The sequence below is a fragment of the Nicotiana tabacum genome, chromosome 23, assembly GCF_000715075.1.
Source record: "Nicotiana tabacum cultivar K326 chromosome 23, ASM71507v2, whole genome shotgun sequence".
Classification (NCBI taxonomy): domain Eukaryota; kingdom Viridiplantae; phylum Streptophyta; class Magnoliopsida; order Solanales; family Solanaceae; genus Nicotiana; species Nicotiana tabacum.
Window position 1 is genome coordinate 25,786,983 of NC_134102.1, and position 18,671 is coordinate 25,805,653.

The following is an 18,671-nucleotide window of genomic DNA, read 5'->3' on the forward strand; positions in this document are numbered from 1 at the left end:
CAAGGTCAGCGGACGCCAGTCAACTACCTTGATACTCTCCAACTGATAATACTCTAAGATCTAACAGTCACCGTATCCGAAAGCACCTGGATCTGCACACGAGGTGCAGAGTATAGTATGAGTACAACCAACTCAATAAATAACAAGACTAACCTTTGGACTGAAAGTAGTGACGAGCTCAGCAGGTACATTCCAGTATAGAAATAACAATACAGAAATGTAGGCATGCTTTTAAGTTCAACAGTTAAACTCAGTACCGTATATGGCCAATCCAGCCCAGGAAAGATCCATCCCATGCATATATATACATCAACTGTCAGTCAGTGACTCAGTACCGTATAAGGCCAATCCAGCCCAGGGGTAAATTTATCTCCAAATATAGATGACTAAGACAATATTCATGTCCAAGGAAAATTCATCACAATCATAAATCAATAAGGCAAATCCATGTCGTGGGAAGTCCATCCCGAACATATATAAATAAGGCAAGTCTATGCCTTGGGAAGTCTATCCCGAATATAAATCATCTACGCTTACTGTGGGGGTGCAGACTCAGGAGGGGCTCCTTCAGCCCAAGCGTGATATAAAGTCGATATGGCCTGTTGCAGGCAGGCAACCCCGATCCATATGATAATAAAGCCGATATGGCTTGCTGCAGGCGGGCAACCCCGATCCATATAATAATATATATATATATATATATATATATATATATATATATATATATATATATATATATATATATAAAGCTGGGAGCCCAGATCAATATTCTATTATTTATGAACATTACTGAGTATGAAATGTACATCTTAAAATAATTAAATTAAACAATAATACGACCTTATGGGTCCCAAAATATAGGCACGTAGCCTAAACGTCATCTTTAATACAAGTCTCAGCTCAATTTCTCTAACACGTGGAGAATATTCGGATAATAACATGATTCTTTAATTTTACAACTCCACATAATTTATTTAAATCACAATTTCTATGGTGCACGACCACACACTCGTCACCTAGCATGTGCGTAACCTCCAACAATTGATATCACACAAAATTTAGGGATTCATACCAAGTTTAAAAATGTTACTTTCCTCAAACCGTTAATTCTTTACTCCGCTATGCCTTTGCCTAGTGAATTGGAATCCGAACGCCTCGAATCTAGTCATAATTAATTTGATTCAGTCAATACAAATCATTGGAATTAATTTCATATGAAAATATTAATTTTCCAACAAAATTCGAAATTGAACTCAAAAATCACCCGTGGGGTCACGTCTTGAAACCCGACAAAAAGTTATAAAATATGAACGCCAATTCAACCACGAGTCCAACCATACCAAATTTACCAAATTCCAACATCAACTCGACCTACAAATCTTAAATAATTATTTTGAAATCCGTAGGCCCAAATCCTCTAATTTCACCACAAAAATACGTAATCTAGTCGAAATACTCAATGATAATCCAATATTATTGACTAACAATGATCACAAGTGACTTACCTCAAGATTTCCCATGAATTTTCTCTGAAAAATAGCCCAAAACCGTGTTGAAAATGTCCAAAATGACAAAAATATCGGAACCCTTTATTTTTGTACACTGCCCAGAGGTTCCGCTTAGCGGTTCCTCTTTTGCGGTGAAGCAACCGCTTCTACAATTGCCTTCGCTTCTGTGGACAAGAAGTCCGCTTCTGCGATCCATCCCCCCTTAGCCCAGGCCACATCTGCGACCATTCTGTCGCTTCTGCGGTTGCGCATCTGTGATTCCAGGCTTGCTTCTCCGATCTCGCACCTGCGAGCCAAATTCCGCAGGTGCGATTGCATCAGAAGGCAAATATTTCCAAATTTCTTCCAAGTCTAAAATTTAGTCCGTTAACCATCCGAAACTCACCCGAGGCCCCCGTGGCCTCAACCAAATATACCAATAAGTCCCAAAACATCATACGAGCTTAGTCTAAACCTTAAATCACATCAAACAACTCTAAAACTACGAATCATACCCCAATTCAAGCCTAATGAAACTAAGAAATTTTAACTTCTACATTCGATGTCGAAGCCTATTAAATCAAGTCCGATTGAACTCAAACTTTGCATATAAGTCATAAATGACATAACAGACCTATTTCAATTTTCAGAATCGGATTTCGACCCCGATATAAAAAAGTCAACTCCCCGGTCAAACTTTCAAACTTAAATTTCTAATTTCGCCATTTCAAGCCTAATTTAGCCGCGGGCTTCCAAAAAATTTTTCGGACACGCTCCTAAGTCCAAAATAACCATACAGAGATAGTGGAATCATCAAAACTCTATTCTAGAGTCATTTACACATAAGTCGGCATCCAGCCAACTATTTCAACTTAAGCTTTACATCTTGGAACTAAGTATTCCAATTTCATTCTGAAGCCTCTCCGATAAGTCATATATTTATAACTGAACACATGATAAGTAGTAAATGGGGGAACGGGTCTGTAATACTCGAAACGACCGGCCGGGTTGCTACATTCTTCCCCTTTTAAACAAACGTTCGTCCTCGAACGGGTTTAGAATCATACCTAGGGCCTCAAATAGGTGTGGATATTTGTTCCGCATCTCCCGCTCAGTATCCCAGGTAGCTTCTCCGACTGGTTGGCCTCTCCACTGCACTTTCACTGAATCTATGTTCTTTGATCTCAACTTTCGAACCTGCCGATCTAAAATAGCTACCGGCTCCACATCATAAGTCAAATTACCATCCAACTGCACTGTGCTGAAATACAAAACATGAGACGGATACTCGACATACTTCCGGAGCATAGATTCATGAAACACTGGATGAACTCCTGATGGATTAGGTGGCAATGTAAGTTCATAAGCCACCTCTCCAATCTTCTTAAGTATTTCAAAAGGTCCAATATACCTTGGACTCAACTTGCTCTTCTTTCCAAATCTCATAACACCCTTCATAGGCAAAACTCGAAGTAGTACCTTCTCTCCTACCATTAAGCAACATCGCGAACCTTCCGGTCGGCATAACTCTTCTGTCTAGACTGTGCCGTGCGAACTCATTCCTGAATCAATTTAACCTTTTCCAAAGCATCCTGAACTAAATCAGTACCCAACAATCTAGCCTCACCCGGATCAAACCAATCCACCGGAGACCGACACCATCTCCCATATAAAGCATCATACGGAGCCATCTGAATGCTCGATTGGTAGCTATTATTTTAGGCAAACTCTGCTAGTGGCAGAAACTGATCCCAAGAACCCCAAAACCTATAACACACACGCGTACCATATCTTCCAATATCTTAATAGTGCACTCGGACTGTTCGTCCGTCTGAGGGTGAAATGCCGTACTAAATTGAACATACGTGCCTAACGCTCGTTGCACTGCTCTCCAAAACTGTGATGTAAACTGCATCCCCCGATTCGAAATGATGGACACTGGCACATCGTGAAGGCGAACAATCACGTGGATATAAATATCAGCCAACCGCTCCAAGAATAAGCAGTACCAACTGGAATAAAATGCGTGGACTTGGTCAACCGATCTACAATCACCCAAACAACATCAAACTTCCTCAAAGTCCGTGAAAGTCCAACTACAAAGTCAATGGTAATACGCTCCCACTTCCATTTCGGCATTTCAAGTTTCTGAAGCATTCCGCCCGGTCTTTGAGGCTCGTATTTCACCTGTTGATAATTTAAACACCGAGCTACAAACCCAACTATATCTTTCTTCATTTTTCTCCACCAATAGTGTTGTCTCAAGTCTTGATATATCTTTGCGGTACCCAGATAAATGGAATATCGCGAACTGTGGGTTTCTTCAAGAATCAATTCACGCAGCCCATCTACATTTGGCACGCAAATCTAACCTTGCATCCTCAACATCCTATCATCTCTAATAGTAACATCTTTGGCATCTCTGTGCTGTACTGTGTCCTTCAGGACAAGCAAATAGGGATTATCATACTGGAGCTCTCTGATGCGGTCATATAAGGAAGACCGTGAAGTCACATAGGCTAGAACCCGACTGGGCTCCAAAACATCTAACCCCATGAACTGATTAGCCAAGGTTTGAACATCAACTGCAAAAGTCCTTTCACTAACAAGAATTAATGCAAGGCTACCCATACTCACCGCCTTTCTACTCAAGGCATCGGCCACCACATTGGCCTTCCCGGGATGATACAGAATAGTGATATTATAGTCCTTTAGCAGCTCCAACCATCTATGCTGCCTCAAAATTAGATCCTTATGTTTGAATAAGTGTTGAAGACTCCGATAATCTGTAAATACCTCAAAAGACACACCATAGAGATACTGCCTCCAAATTTTCAATGCATGAACAATGGCTGCCAATTCTAAATCATGGACAAAGTAGTTCTTTTCATGTGGTTTCAACTGGCGCGAAGCATAAGCAATCACTATACCCTCTTACATTAAGACACACCCAATACCAATCCGAGAAGCATCACAATACACTGTATAAGAGCTTGAAGCTGAAGGCAAAACTAGAACTGGAGCTGTGGTCAAGGCAGTCTTGAGCTTTTGAAAGCTCTCTTCACACTCATCCGACCACCTGAATGGAGCACCCTTTTGGGTCAATTTAGTCAAGGGTGATGCAATAGACGAGAAGTCCTCCACAAAGCGACGATAATAACTAGCCAATCCGAGAAATCTGCTAATCTCAGTAACTGAAGATGGCTTGTGCCAACTCTGAACTGCCTCTATTTTCTTTGGATCCACCTTAATTCCTTCACTGGACACTATATGTCCCAAGAATGCCGCCGAATTAAGCCAAAACTCACACTTAGAGAATTTGGCATAAAGTCTCTCTTCTCTTAGCCTCTGTAATACAATACCCAAGTGTCGTGCATGCTCCTCCTGGCTACGTGAGTGCACCAGGATATCATCAATAAATACTACGACAAACAAATCAAGATACGACTGAAATACACTATTCATCAAGTGCATAAATGTTGCTGGGGCATTGGTCAGCCCAAAAGACATCACGAGAAATTCATAGTGACCATAACAGGTCCTGAATACCATATTTAGAATATCCGAATCCCGAATTTTCAACTGGTGATACCCGGATCTCAAATCAATTTTGGAGAATACCCTCGCTCCTTGAAGATGGTCAAATAAATCATCAATACGCAGCAAATGATACTTATTCTTGATTTTAACTTTGTTCAACAGCCTATAGTCGATACACATCTGTATAGTACTATATTTCTTTTTCACAAATAGAACTGGTGCATCCCAAGGAGACACACTAGGCCTAATAAACCCCTTATCAAGAAGTTCCTGAAGTCGCCCTTTCAATTCTTTCAATTCAGCTGGTGCCATACGATACAGAGGAATAAAAATGGGCTGAGTGCCCGACACCAAGTCAATACCAAAATCAACATCACTGTCGGATGGCATACCCAGCAAGTCTACAGGAAATACATCCGAAAAGTCTCGCACTACCGGTACAGAATCAATAGAAGGAGTATCTGCATCAACATCTCTTACAAAGGCCAAATATGACAAACACCCTTCACAACCATATGTTGGGCCTTCAAATAAGAAATTACCTCATTGGGAACATAATTTAGAGAACCTTTCCACTCGACCTTCGGCAATCCCGGTATCGCCAACGTCACTATTTTTCCGTGATAGTCCAGAATAGCATGACATGAAGACAACCAATCCATACCCAAGATAACATCGAAATTGACCATACTAAGCAATAAAAGATCAACTCTAGTCTCCAGTCCCCCAATAGTTCCCACACACGACCGATACATATGATCCACAATAATAGTATTGCCCACTAACATAGATACATGAACAAGTGAAACTAAGGACTCACTGGGCATATCCAGATAATGAGTAAAATACGATGATACATACGAATAAGTGGAACCAGGGTCAAATAATATAGAAGCTTCCTTGTGGCACACTGAGACAATACATGTGTTCACTGCATCTGAAGCAACGACATCTGGCCTAGCAGGAAAAGCATAGAATCAGGGCTGACCGCCACCTGAACAACCTCCCTATCTTCAGCGACCCCTAGCTGACTGAGCCCCACAACGAGCTGGCTGGGCGGGTGGTGGAGTAACTGGTACAGGAGTTGTAGCCTGACTCCTCTACTGAACTGGACCTCGCGAAAAGTGGGGACAATATTTCCTCACATGACCCAACTCTCCACACTCATAGAAATCCCTCTCGAAAAATGATTGCGAGTTCTGAGGCAGACCTCGAGAACCAGAATAACTACTAGAAGAACCTGCTATAGATGAACCCTAAACTGATGGTGCACGAGATGAACTCTGAGCTGGAAGTGCACCAAGAGAAGACTGACTTTGTCGAGTACTGTATGGACCATGGCTAGCCGAACTCATGCCATAATAGTGGTGTTGCACCAACTGGTCTGCTCTTCTGATAAGTCCCCCCACTATCTGAAGTCAGCCCCAGAAAACTAAAAAGTAGTGAACGAGACCCCACTGGTCTCTAGAATACCCGTTGTCCGAAGCATACGCTGGCATTTATCCAAAAAACCCTGAGCATCCTCTGACTCAGCACCGCTAAATGATTGAGGTTGAAGCCTCCCAAATCTCTCAAGTTTCCTCTGCTCATCATCGGCCATAACGGGGATCACTTGGGCCTGAGCAGCTATAACCGGCTAGACTGGTGGTGCCCCCAGTATCTGAAGTCCCTGCACTACCTGCTCTGGAGTACGGGCAATAGGGGTATGAGTATCTCCCCCGACCTGAGAAGTGGAAGGTGCGGCCTGAGCTGAAACCACCCGAGCAAGGCTAGTGCAAACAGTCAAAATCTGAGCTAAAGCCTCCTGAAGGCCTGGAATCACAATAGGCATAACTGGTGCCTGAGCTGGTCCTGTCGGCTCAGCTATATCTAGAATCTGCTCCTGAGCTGGAGCAACTGGTGGTGCTACAAGTGCTGCTCCAACTGTGATACGAGCTATATCTCGACCTCTACCTCAGCCCCGACCTCAACCACGGCCCCAACCTCTTGCGGCCCTAACTGGTGGCACTGGTGGCTGATCGTCCGATCCGATAGTACGTGTACTCACCATATGTGAGAGAATAAAATAACAGAAATTTAGTTTCCTGAATCAATAAATTCGCATGACAGAGTACAAGAAAGTGAAATTTTCCTAAGGGTTCGACAACCTCTCGACAGACGTCTCCGTACCGATCCGCAAGACTCTACTAAACCTGCTCATGACTCGTGAGACCTATGTAACCTAAGCTCTAATACTAACTTGTCATGACCCAAATTTCGCATGTCGTGATGGTGCCTATCTCAATACTAGGCAAGCCGACAACCTCAATAAGCCACAATTTCTTTTAAGTTTGAAAATATAATATATAAATTTAATAGAAAAATCTCATACATACTGATATAAAATACACTCCCAAAACCCTGTGTCATTGAGTACATGAGTATCTAAATGATAACAAAGTCTGACTGCTAAAATCACTGTCTGAAAATATAGAACACTACAATAATTGAAAGGAAGAGAGTCAAGGTCAGCGGACGCTAGACAACTACCTTGATAGTCTCCAACTGATAATACTCTAAGATCTAACAGTCGCCGTATCCGGAAGCACCTGGATCTGCACACGAGGTGCAAAGTGTAGTATGAGTACAACCAACTCAATAAGTAACAAGACTAATCTTTGGGCTGAAAATAGTGACGAGCTCAGCAGGTACAGTCCAGTATAGAAATAACAGTACAAAAATGTAAGCATGCTTTCAAGTTCAACAGTTAAACTCAGTACTGTATATGGCCAATCCAGCCCAGGGAAGATCCATCCCATACATATATATACATCAAATGTCAGTCAGTGACTCAGTACCGTATAAGGCCAATCCAGCCTAAGGGTAAATTTATCCCCAAATATATATGACTAGGACAATATTCATGTCCAAGGAAAATTCATCACAATCATAAATCAATAAGACATATCCATGCCCTGGGAAGTCCATCCCGAACATATATAAATAAGGCAAGTACATGACGTGGGAAGTCTACCCCGAATATAAATCATCTACGCTTACTGTGGGGGGTGCATACTTCGGAGGGGCTCCTTCAGCCCAAGCGTGATATAAAGCCGATATGGTCTGCTGCAGGCGGGCAACCCCAATCCATATAATGATAAAGCTGATATGGCCTGCTGCAGGCGGGCATCCCCGATCCATATATATATATATATATATATATATATATATATATATATATATATATATATATATATATATATATATAAGCTATATTCGTACTACAAGCGGGCAGCCCCGATTCCATAAATATCCTCATATTTATGAACATGACTGAGTATGAAATGTACATTTTAAAATAATTAAATTCAATAGCAACACGACCCTATGGTCCCAAAATATAGGCACGTAGCCTAAATGTCATCTTTAATACGAGTCTCATCTCAATTTCTCTAACACGTAGTGAATATTCGGATAATAACATGATTCTTTAATTTTATAACTTCACAGAATTTATTTAAGTCATAATTTCTATGGTAAACGCTCACACACTCGTCACCTAGCATGTGCGTCACTCCAACAATTGATATCACACAAAATTCAGGGATTCATACCCTCTCAACCAAGTTTAGAAATGTTACTTACCTCAAACAATGTAATTCTTTACTCCACTATGCCTTTGCCTCGCGAATTGGCCTTCGAATGCCTCGAATCTAGTCACAATTAATTTGATTCAGTCAATACAAATCATTGGAATTAATTCCATATGAAAATACTAATTTTATAACAAAATCCGAAATTGAACTCAAAAATCGCACGTGGGGCCCACATCTCGAAACCCTATAAAAAGTTATAAAATATGAACACCAATTCAACCACGAGTCCAACCATACCAAATTTACCAAATTCCGACATCAACTCGACCTCCAGAACTTAAATTCTTATTTTAAAATCCCTAGACCCAAATCCTCTAATTTCACCTCAAAAATACGTAATCTAGTCAAAATACTCAATGATAATCCAATATTATTGACTAACAATGATCACAAGTGACTTACCTCAATATTTTCAATGAATTCTCTCTGAAAAATAGTCCAAAACCGTGTTGAAAATGTCCAAAATGACAAAAATGTCGGAACCCTATGTTTTTGTACACTGCCTAGAGGTTCCGCTTAAGCAGAATTTTTAACCGCATCTTCGGTTATGCTTTTGTGGTGAAGCAACCGCTTCTGTGGATAAGAAGTCCGCTTCTGCGAAAAGGCGTCCGCTTTTGCGATCCAGTCCCCCTTAGCCCAGGCCGCATCTGCGACAATTCTGTTGCTTCTACGGCCGCGCTTATGCGATTCCAGGCTTGCTTCTGCGAGCTCGCACATGCGAGCCAAATTCCGCAGGTGCGATTGCATTAGAATGCAGAAATTTTCAGATTTCTTCCAAGTCCAAAATTTAGTCCATTAACCATCCGATCCGAGGCCCCCGGGACCTCAACCAAATATACCAATAAGTCCCAAAACATCATGCGAGCTTAGTCGAAATCTTAAATCACATCAAACAACTCTAAAACCATGAATCATACCCCAATTCAAGCCTAATGAAGCTAAGAAATTTCAACTTCTACATTCGATGCCGAAACCTATCAAATCAAGTCCGATTGAACTCAAATTTTGCACACGAGTCATAAATGATATAACAAATATATTTTAATTTTCAGAATCGGATTCTGACCCCGATATAAAAAAGTTAACTCCCCGGTCAAACTTCCAAACTTAAATTTCTAATTTCGCCATTTCAAGCCTAATTTAGCTGCGGGCTTCCAAATAATTTTTCGGATACGCTCCTAAGTCCAAAATTACCATACAGAGCTATTGAAATTATCAAAACTCTATTTTGGAGTACTTTACATATAAGTCGACATCCGACCAACTATTTCAACTTTAACTTTACATCTTGGAACTAAGTGTTCCAATTTCATTCTGAAGTCTCTCCGACAAGTCACATATTTATAGTTGAACACATGATAAGCAGTAAATGGGGAAACATGGATGTAATACTCGAAACGACTGTCCGGGTCGTTACAATAAACTATGAATATAACCATAGAATCTTGAAATATAATCACTTTCAGATATAGAACACTTACCCAAGTCAAAGTCGTGAATAACTCCTCCAAAATTGCCCAAAATCGAGGCTTTCAATCTCAAAAGAATATGAAGACAATGGCCAATTTCGACCCCTAAATGTTCTGCCCAGTTCCGCTTCTGCGAGGATCTCATCGCGCCCGCGGAGTCGCTTTTTCCACACATGCGTTGCTTCTGCCGAGCACACTGGCCAGCAGCCCCATCGCACCTGCGGCAGTGGTCTCGCTTTTGCGCACGCGCATGTGCACTGCTAGATCCCACTCCAGCGAGCACACACCCTTCTCCTCCGATTCAGCGAGAATGCACCCGCGGTCCTAAATGCGCAAGTGCGAAGGAACCAACAACCAGAAAATCCAGCAGCTCCGACAAGGTGCCAAACGATCCGAACCCCGTCCGAAACTCATCCGAGCTACTCGGGACCTCGTCCTATTATACCAATAAGTCTCGTAACATAACACGAACCTACTCAGGGTTTCAAATCAAATCAAATAATGTCGAAACTACGAATCGCACTATGAATCGAACTTATGAACTTTCAAATATTCCAACTTCCAAAACTCGCGCTGAAATATATCAAATCATTTTGGAATGACTTCAAATTTTGCATGCAAGTCATGAATGACATAACGAAACTATTCAAATTTTCGGAATCGAAATCCGAGCCCGATATCAATCAAGTCAACCTTCGGTCAAATTCCTAAATATTTCAAAACTCCAACTTTTTTCAACTTTCGCCAAAATATGCCGAATTGTCCTACAGACATCCAAATCCAAATTCGGACATACGCCTAAGTCCGAAACTACCATACAAAACTATTGAAATAATAAAATTTTTATTCCGGAGTCGTTTCCTTAAAGGTCAAACTCATGCCAACTCTTTTCATTTAAGATTCAAGAATAAGAATTGTTCTTTCAATTAAATCTTGAATCGTTCGAAAACCAAACTCGACCACAGACGCAAGTCATAATACACAATACGAAACTGCTCGAGATCTTATGCCGCCGATCGGGACATTAATTCTCAAAACGATCAGTCGGATCATTACAAATACTTTCGATACGGAGAATAAATTTATATATAAAAGTTTATTAAAATAGCAAGAAGCGATAGGTGTGACCCATAACTTTAAAAATAAAATGAGTTCAATGTTAAAAAAGCTTAAAAGTTGATCACATAAAATCTAAATCCCGGATCCGCCTCCGTTTCACACATATATTTATAATATAAGCTAAAAAGTAACGGGTTCAATTTAACTCATAACTAACACTAAAGATGAGCACTTGAGGAGCCACCTAAAGTGTTGGAGATACGGGGACTTTGGGTGTTTAAGAATAAAGAGGAAACGATATGGATGTCACATCTACAGCTTTTTAGTGTTTTTCTTTTTAAATATTATTACTATATCATTTAAGAAGTTAAAATAAGGGTAACTGACCCATAATATTTTGTCCAAGGAACTTGGAATAAGGAACTCTGCAATGAAAGTCAACTTTATGTTCCCCCATCAATCTATTTCTAGTACCTTTGAGATAAGGAAAACCATATTATATTCGGTTGAAGACTTCCATATTTAGGAAACACAACATATAACACTTCATGTGTAGCATTCAAATTACTCGATGCCGAAGCTTCCTTTTGTTTTTATGTGGTAAAGCAAATACTTGCGCTTCCAAGTAGCATTTGGTAATATAATACAAGTTGAGTGTTTGCAGTTCTTGTGTTGCTTGAATCAAAATAGATTTTGCTTTCCTAGAAGGGAAAGAAAACATATTCCATAATTTTATATGAGATCTCCATCTTAACTGCCGTTTGGACATAATTTAAAAATATTATTTATTCATGGAATTTGATCCGTTTTTGAAAATTTTTTGAAGAAAATCTTTCAAGTTTCAAAAGCTGATTTGGGTGAGTATTTTTTTTCACTCACAAAACTTGAATTTCTTTTTAAATAAAATGCATATCCAAATATAACTTCAACTTTTAAAAATTATTTTTCAAAACAACTTCAAAAACTCTTTTTTTTCAAATTTCAGCCAAATTTATGTCCAACGTCTACTTAAGATGAAGCTTTTAATTCTCCTAAAAATAATAAATAATACATGTTTAATATATCTCTTAATAGTCATGCAAAGTTGAAGTGATTTTCTAGCTATTTAAATTTGGCCGGAAGCAAGTGATTTATTTAAGAAATCAAAATGTATTAATTTGTTTCTTCAAAATTACCCTTGTTTAATAAATGATCGAACGAATTTCTAAGAACTAATTCAAAACTTCTTTACATTTTCCTATGAATTAATTAAAATAAACCGCTTAATTAATATATTAATTGACTTTTTCCCTTTTTGCCCCTTTTGTCTTTTTATTTTTTTGAGCCGAGGGTCTTTCGGAAACAACTTCTCTACTCCTTCGGGGTAGGAGTAAGGTCTGCGTACACACTATCCTCCCCAGACCCCATTAGTGAAATTTTACTGAGTTGTTGTTGTTGACTTTTTAGTGAAGGTGCTAAACCCCACTTAAAAGGAAGAGATCATTTCAGCGACCTCCCTCCAGGTTTGATTTGGTAACACTCACCTTCCTTGTGGTTTGCAATATTACACTTACATCCCTTATTTTGATTCTATTGTAATATAATTTAAATTGATTTATTATTAATATAAAATAATTATAATCTAACCAATTTACCCTTCAAATGTATAGTTTTCCATGTCAATTTTATTTCACTGTATGTGTCTATCAGTCTATGGAATAAGATCCCTAACCATTGTCGCCAAAACTACGCCATTGAAGTTGATGATGGCCCAAACGAAATCAACGATAATCTTCAATCTCAATATAAAATGATTGGATTTTACCTCATCCCTCTCGACATGAGACATGGTTTATTGGAACTCTTTGCAAAATCCCCTTTCAAATATCGTATGCTTTTGGTGGCTTAATTTTATAAATTACTTTCCAAGAAAATAAATTAAAAACAAAGAGAAATTAAATAAACCCATGAGACAGAAAAATGTATGGAGGTGGCGAACTGGCCGGATTTGGCAACATTTTGGGATTGTAAAACATAATAAGATCTAATGGTAATTTATTGAAAAAGAATTAGGTTATTATAAAGAAATTACTTAAAGAAGATATTCAGTAAGTTAATCAATCAATCAAAAATTTAAAAGGATAAATTAGTCATTTAGTACTTTTTTTTTACATTAATAATAAATAGGTTAAAACCAATGTTACAAAAGAATCAAAATAAGAGAGGTAAGCATAATATTGAAAATCAAAAGGGAGGTGAGTGTTTAATAAGTTCAATTAGAAATGAATTGATTAACACTCCTTTACAAGTAGCGGTGGATTAATTATTGATATTTGCACATGCGGCGTGACAAGGCGGGATATATATATATATATATATATATATATATATATATATATATATATATATACATTCACGAGCCTTCTCTATTTTATTTGTGTTATATATTCAACGCAGCAATTCTCATTGCTAAAGCAATTGTTTAAAAAATGTAAGGACTTAATTCTTGGCTAGGTTTGGCATCTATATTCTTACCTACTCTCAGCATTTAATAGTTTCTTGATTGTCAGTCACCTATATCCACCGGCCTCTTCGGGTTTGGCTCTTCTGTTCTCTCTATTTTTAAATATTAGTAAAAAAAATATTTATATAATTTGATTATTTATAACGTAATTATAGGTCCTTGAGCATGAGTGCACACACATATATTTAAGTAATTTTGAAAAAATATAATATTGTTATATATGATTTAGGGAAATGAGCATGAGTTCACGTGAACTATACTCTAAGAGCTAGATACGCCCATACAGATAACTTATATTTTTATCGAATACTAAGTCAATACTTTTTTCGATATTGAGTATAGATATATATGTGAAAATTAATAAAATTTTAAAAAGTTTAAATTTTAAACCTATAATTTCAAAAGTTTAGTGGGTCCAGAGTAAGAGACTAAAGTTAAACCCGTCAAATGAGAATTCTAGATCCATCTCTTTATAATAGTGCACCCATCCTCTTGAAATACTGGATCCGTCTCTGGACTTACCTGCAATTACAGATTAAACTACACCCATAATATAAAAAAAATTATTATTAATGTATATAATTTAAATTGTTTCTTTAATTGAATGCGATTGAATGTAGCTCACGTTTTTGATATGGTTGGAATCCAAAGATTTATAGAGTTTTAACTTTTGTAAAATAACCGTGTAATTTTTTTTATTACTATTTGGTTATGTAAATGATAATCGCAAATAATTATTCATAAAAATTAAAATTAATAATTACCTAAAAAAAATAACACAAAATATCTAATAGAGTGATAGGATATACGTAAACGTTAAATTCATGCACATATTGTGTAACTGAAGTGGGGCCTAGGCGGAATCATGAAAATTTGCTGCTTCTTTGCATGAGGGGAATACGCAATGCAAATAGCTAGCTAGTATGAAAGAAAGAAAGTACAGCGGACATTTTGAATATGTCCTAATATGATTGCTTGGACGAAATCCCAAATTTCCACATGTTCACTTTGTTCTTGGTCAATTACCACCCATCTTTTCTCAACATCAACAAATAATCATTCTTAAAAAAAAATAAAAAAATAAAAAATAAATTTTGAAGTTTATGAGTTCTTATAACAATCTCAAATAAATATTATAATAATAATTAATTCATAATTAAATATTTAATAAATTTTAAAATATAAATATAAAATCTGGACAAAAAATATTAAGTTCACGTAAACTCATAACTAACACATTACATTCCCCCGTGTTCCACAACATTAGTACTATACCCCATTATTAGTTTTGGCTAGTGAGAAACGTGGAACTTTTTATGGCAATAATTTCTATTAATTCTCTTTCTTTTGGTAGTTGAGCTATCTATCCTTACTTGGAACAACTCATGCCTAACCCTACCCCCTATTATGAAAACTGGATTACATACAAACACCATACTATCTGAATAACATATTAAATCTATCTTTCTTGTATCCATTATATATGTAGGTATTTCCTATTCTTTCTTACTCATTACTTCTTCCCTTAAATTTCTTTGAGAAGCTAAGTTCCCTTTTGTTTTCTTTCCTACCCTCCAAAACTAACTACATAAAGCGTGTTGCCTTCTTTTGCCTTTGATCAAGACAACTCCATACAATTATTTTTCTTCTTGGAGGTTTAATTAGTTCAGCTTCTTGTACACTTCTTCTTCTACGTCAATCTTGAACTCTTTAATTTTTTTTTTTTTTTTTTTTTTTACAAGAAGCTAATTAGTACAAAAATGGCAAACGAAAGTATAGAAATGGAAAAGGAGAGACTAACAGCAGAGATGGATTTCAAAGATTCATCCTCAGTTGTTATCAAAATCCGGCGAAAATTGCCAGATTTTTTACAATCTGTAAAGCTTAAATATGTTAAGCTAGGGTATGGTTATTCATGCAACCCTGCTACTCTTCTTCTTCTTGTTACCGTTTTGCCCGTGGTTACCCTCACTCTTATTCAGCTCACCGGTCTAAAACTAGACCGGTTTTCTGATATATGGACAAGTCCAACTTTACTTGTTGACACTTCAACCGGTCTTGCCGGTTCAATAGTGCTCTTTTTCTTTTTAGGTATTTACTATGTCAAAAAACCTAGACCGGTTTATTTGGTTGATTTTGCTTGTTATAAACCTGAAGATGAGCGAAAAATGTCCGTGGATTCGTTCTTGAAGATGACAGAAGAGAACGGCGCATTTACTGACGAGACTATAGTCTTTCAAAAAAGAATATCCGAACGTTCTGGTTTAGGTGACGAGACCTATTTTCCTAGAGGAATCACATCCAACCCACCAAATTTGTGCATGAAAGAGGCACGAGCGGAGGCCGAGACGGTTATGTTCGGTGCATTGGACCAACTTTTTGCCAAAACCAAAGTCAAGCCAGAGGAAATTGGAATCCTCATAGTAAATTGTAGCTTGTTTAATCCAACCCCATCTCTCTCCTCAATGATTGTCAACCATTACAAGCTCAAAACTGACATTAAGAGTTACAACTTAGGTGGCATGGGCTGTAGTGCTGGCCTAATTTCAATTGACTTAGCCAAACATCTATTAAAAGCAAATCCAAACACATATGCAGTTGTTGTTAGCATGGAGAACATTACATTAAATTGGTACTTTGGAAATGATAGGTCAATGTTGCTATGCAATTGTATATTTCGTATGGGAGGAGCAGCCATGCTTTTGTCTAACAAGTCGAAAGACCGAACCCGGTCCAAGTACGAGCTGGTCCACACGGTTCGAACCCATAAAGGAGCTGATGACAATAGCTACAACTGTGTGTACCAAAGAGAAGATGACAAGGGAGTGATAGGTGTGTCACTGGCTCGTGAACTTATGGCAGTAGCTGGGGATGCTTTAAAAACTAACATCACCACGTTAGGACCATTGGTGTTACCACTCTCGGAGCAATTCAGGTCAGAACTGAACTCATTATTTTCAACTAGAATAATTTATAAAAGTACAAAAATATTTAAAGGGGAAAAGGTAAAAAAATATCTCTTAACTAATGGGAATATTTTAGCTTTTTCTTATCCGTTATACTTTAAAGTCATTCATATTCCTTGCCCTTAACCCTAACGAACTCCAACTTAAAGTATACGGAGGGTAATTTGAAATTATAGTAAAAAGTAGAGGAATAAATTTAGATTTTCTCCACGAAGTATTTTGAAATATAGAATCCACCTAATCTATGTTGGAGCTCTTTCAAAGTCGGACAAATACGAGATAATTTGTTAACGATAAGGGTGCTAGGGACCAAAGTATAATGGATGGTACAATTAAGAATTTTATATAGTGTAGCGGTAAACTTGGACCTTTTTATTTAAGATATATACACATAACAAGTTCATATTTATTCTGAATCTACTGGCTTTAAATTCTGGGTTCGCATCTAATTCAGGTTCTTTGTAACATTGGTCAAGAGGAAGATGCTAAAAGCAAAAGTGAAGCCCTACATACCAGATTTCAAGCTAGCATTTGAGCATTTCTGCATACACGCAGGAGGGAGAGCAGTTTTAGATGAAATACAAAACAACCTAAATCTAAGTGATTGGCACATGGAACCATCAAGAATGACACTACACAGGTTTGGGAACACTTCAAGCAGCTCTTTATGGTACGAGTTAGCCTATTCAGAAGCAAAAGGAAGAGTGAGCAAAGGGGATAGAGTTTGGCAAATAGCATTTGGTTCTGGTTTCAAATGTAACAGTGCTGTGTGGAAATCACTAAGAGAAATTGATTGTAATGAAGTCAATAGAAATGGTAACCCTTGGGCCGACTGCATTCAACGTTACCCTGTGAAAGTTGCCCTTGCCAAGACATAGAAGCATACAGCGGAGCCAGGATATGAAGTTTATGTGTTTTGAATTTTCTATCGAACCCGGCCCATAGCTCGTCTTAATTAGCTACTGTGTATGCTATTAAATATTTATGCATTAAAATAAATTTTTTAATACGAATACAGAATCTAAGTAAAAGTTATTGATTTCGTCCGAGCCCATCCTAATGATATAGCTCCGCCTCTATGGAGCCATAGATTATATGTCAATATTCGGTTAGTGAAAAATGGGATGCTGGCATAATTGATTGTGGTTAGTAAAGAAGAATCATTCTAGTTCACGCAAGTCTAGTTTCAACTTTTAGGTGGGCAGCTTGCCTCATTGATTATGGTTCAAGAAATACAACTACTATTTATGAGTTCGTGTGACATTCTCCTTTTGTTCTTTAATTATCTTCTCACTTTTATATGTTAGAAATGATACTTCTATTACTCCAGACTGTCATGCTAAATTCTACTCTCTCCGTACATTTCTACTTGTTCATTATACTAAAAATACATTTTCACTTTTACTTGTCCACTATACTAAATTAAGAAAAAGCCAATTTTCCCCTTGTTTTACCCTTATAAATAACTGCTCATTCCCCAAATCATTTTATAAGACTTTTGGAAATGCTATTATTGTTATGAGTAAAATTATAAAATACATACTTCATTTTTTTTTTTTTAAAGGGAATGTAAAATCAAAAGTGGACAGCTAAAAATGAAGGGAGGGAATATTGATTAAGCTTATTCAGATCTAACTCGTTCGTGGGCTTATTATTTGAAGATGAATTTAAGTAATTCTATGCCCTGACAGTGACGAGAATAAAAGTATTTAAACAATGAGGTAACTTATAAAATATTTACGAGCCAATATTCTAAGATATGTAATCTAACCTGTTACTGCAAGTTAATATATATATATATATATAAAACCGAGTTTGCCCTTCGTGTGACTAATCAAGATTGAAGCATGATGGACCGAGGTTCGTCATTATAATATCGAGCTATGATGTGAAGTTGGAAGGTCGAGCTCGAGACCCAGAGATTGATCAGTACCGAGATCGAGTCAAGGTCGAACTCGAGACCCAGAGACCGATCAATACCAAAATCGAGTCAAGGTCGAGCTCGAGCCAAG

At 37.7% G+C, this 18,671-nt stretch overlaps 1 protein-coding gene across 1 annotated transcript; it reads left to right on the forward strand.

Annotated features, from left to right (window-relative positions):
- Nucleotides 1-15,157: 15,157 nt before the first annotated feature.
- On the forward strand, nucleotides 15,158-17,672 carry LOC107794424 (3-ketoacyl-CoA synthase 1). Its single transcript, XM_016616912.2, has 2 exons — nucleotides 15,158-16,628; nucleotides 17,114-17,672. Exons 1-2 carry the CDS (start codon nucleotides 15,454-15,456, stop codon nucleotides 17,535-17,537), a joined length of 1,599 nt encoding a protein of 532 aa, XP_016472398.1. The 5' UTR covers nucleotides 15,158-15,453; the 3' UTR covers nucleotides 17,538-17,672.
- Nucleotides 17,673-18,671: the final 999 nt, after the last annotated feature.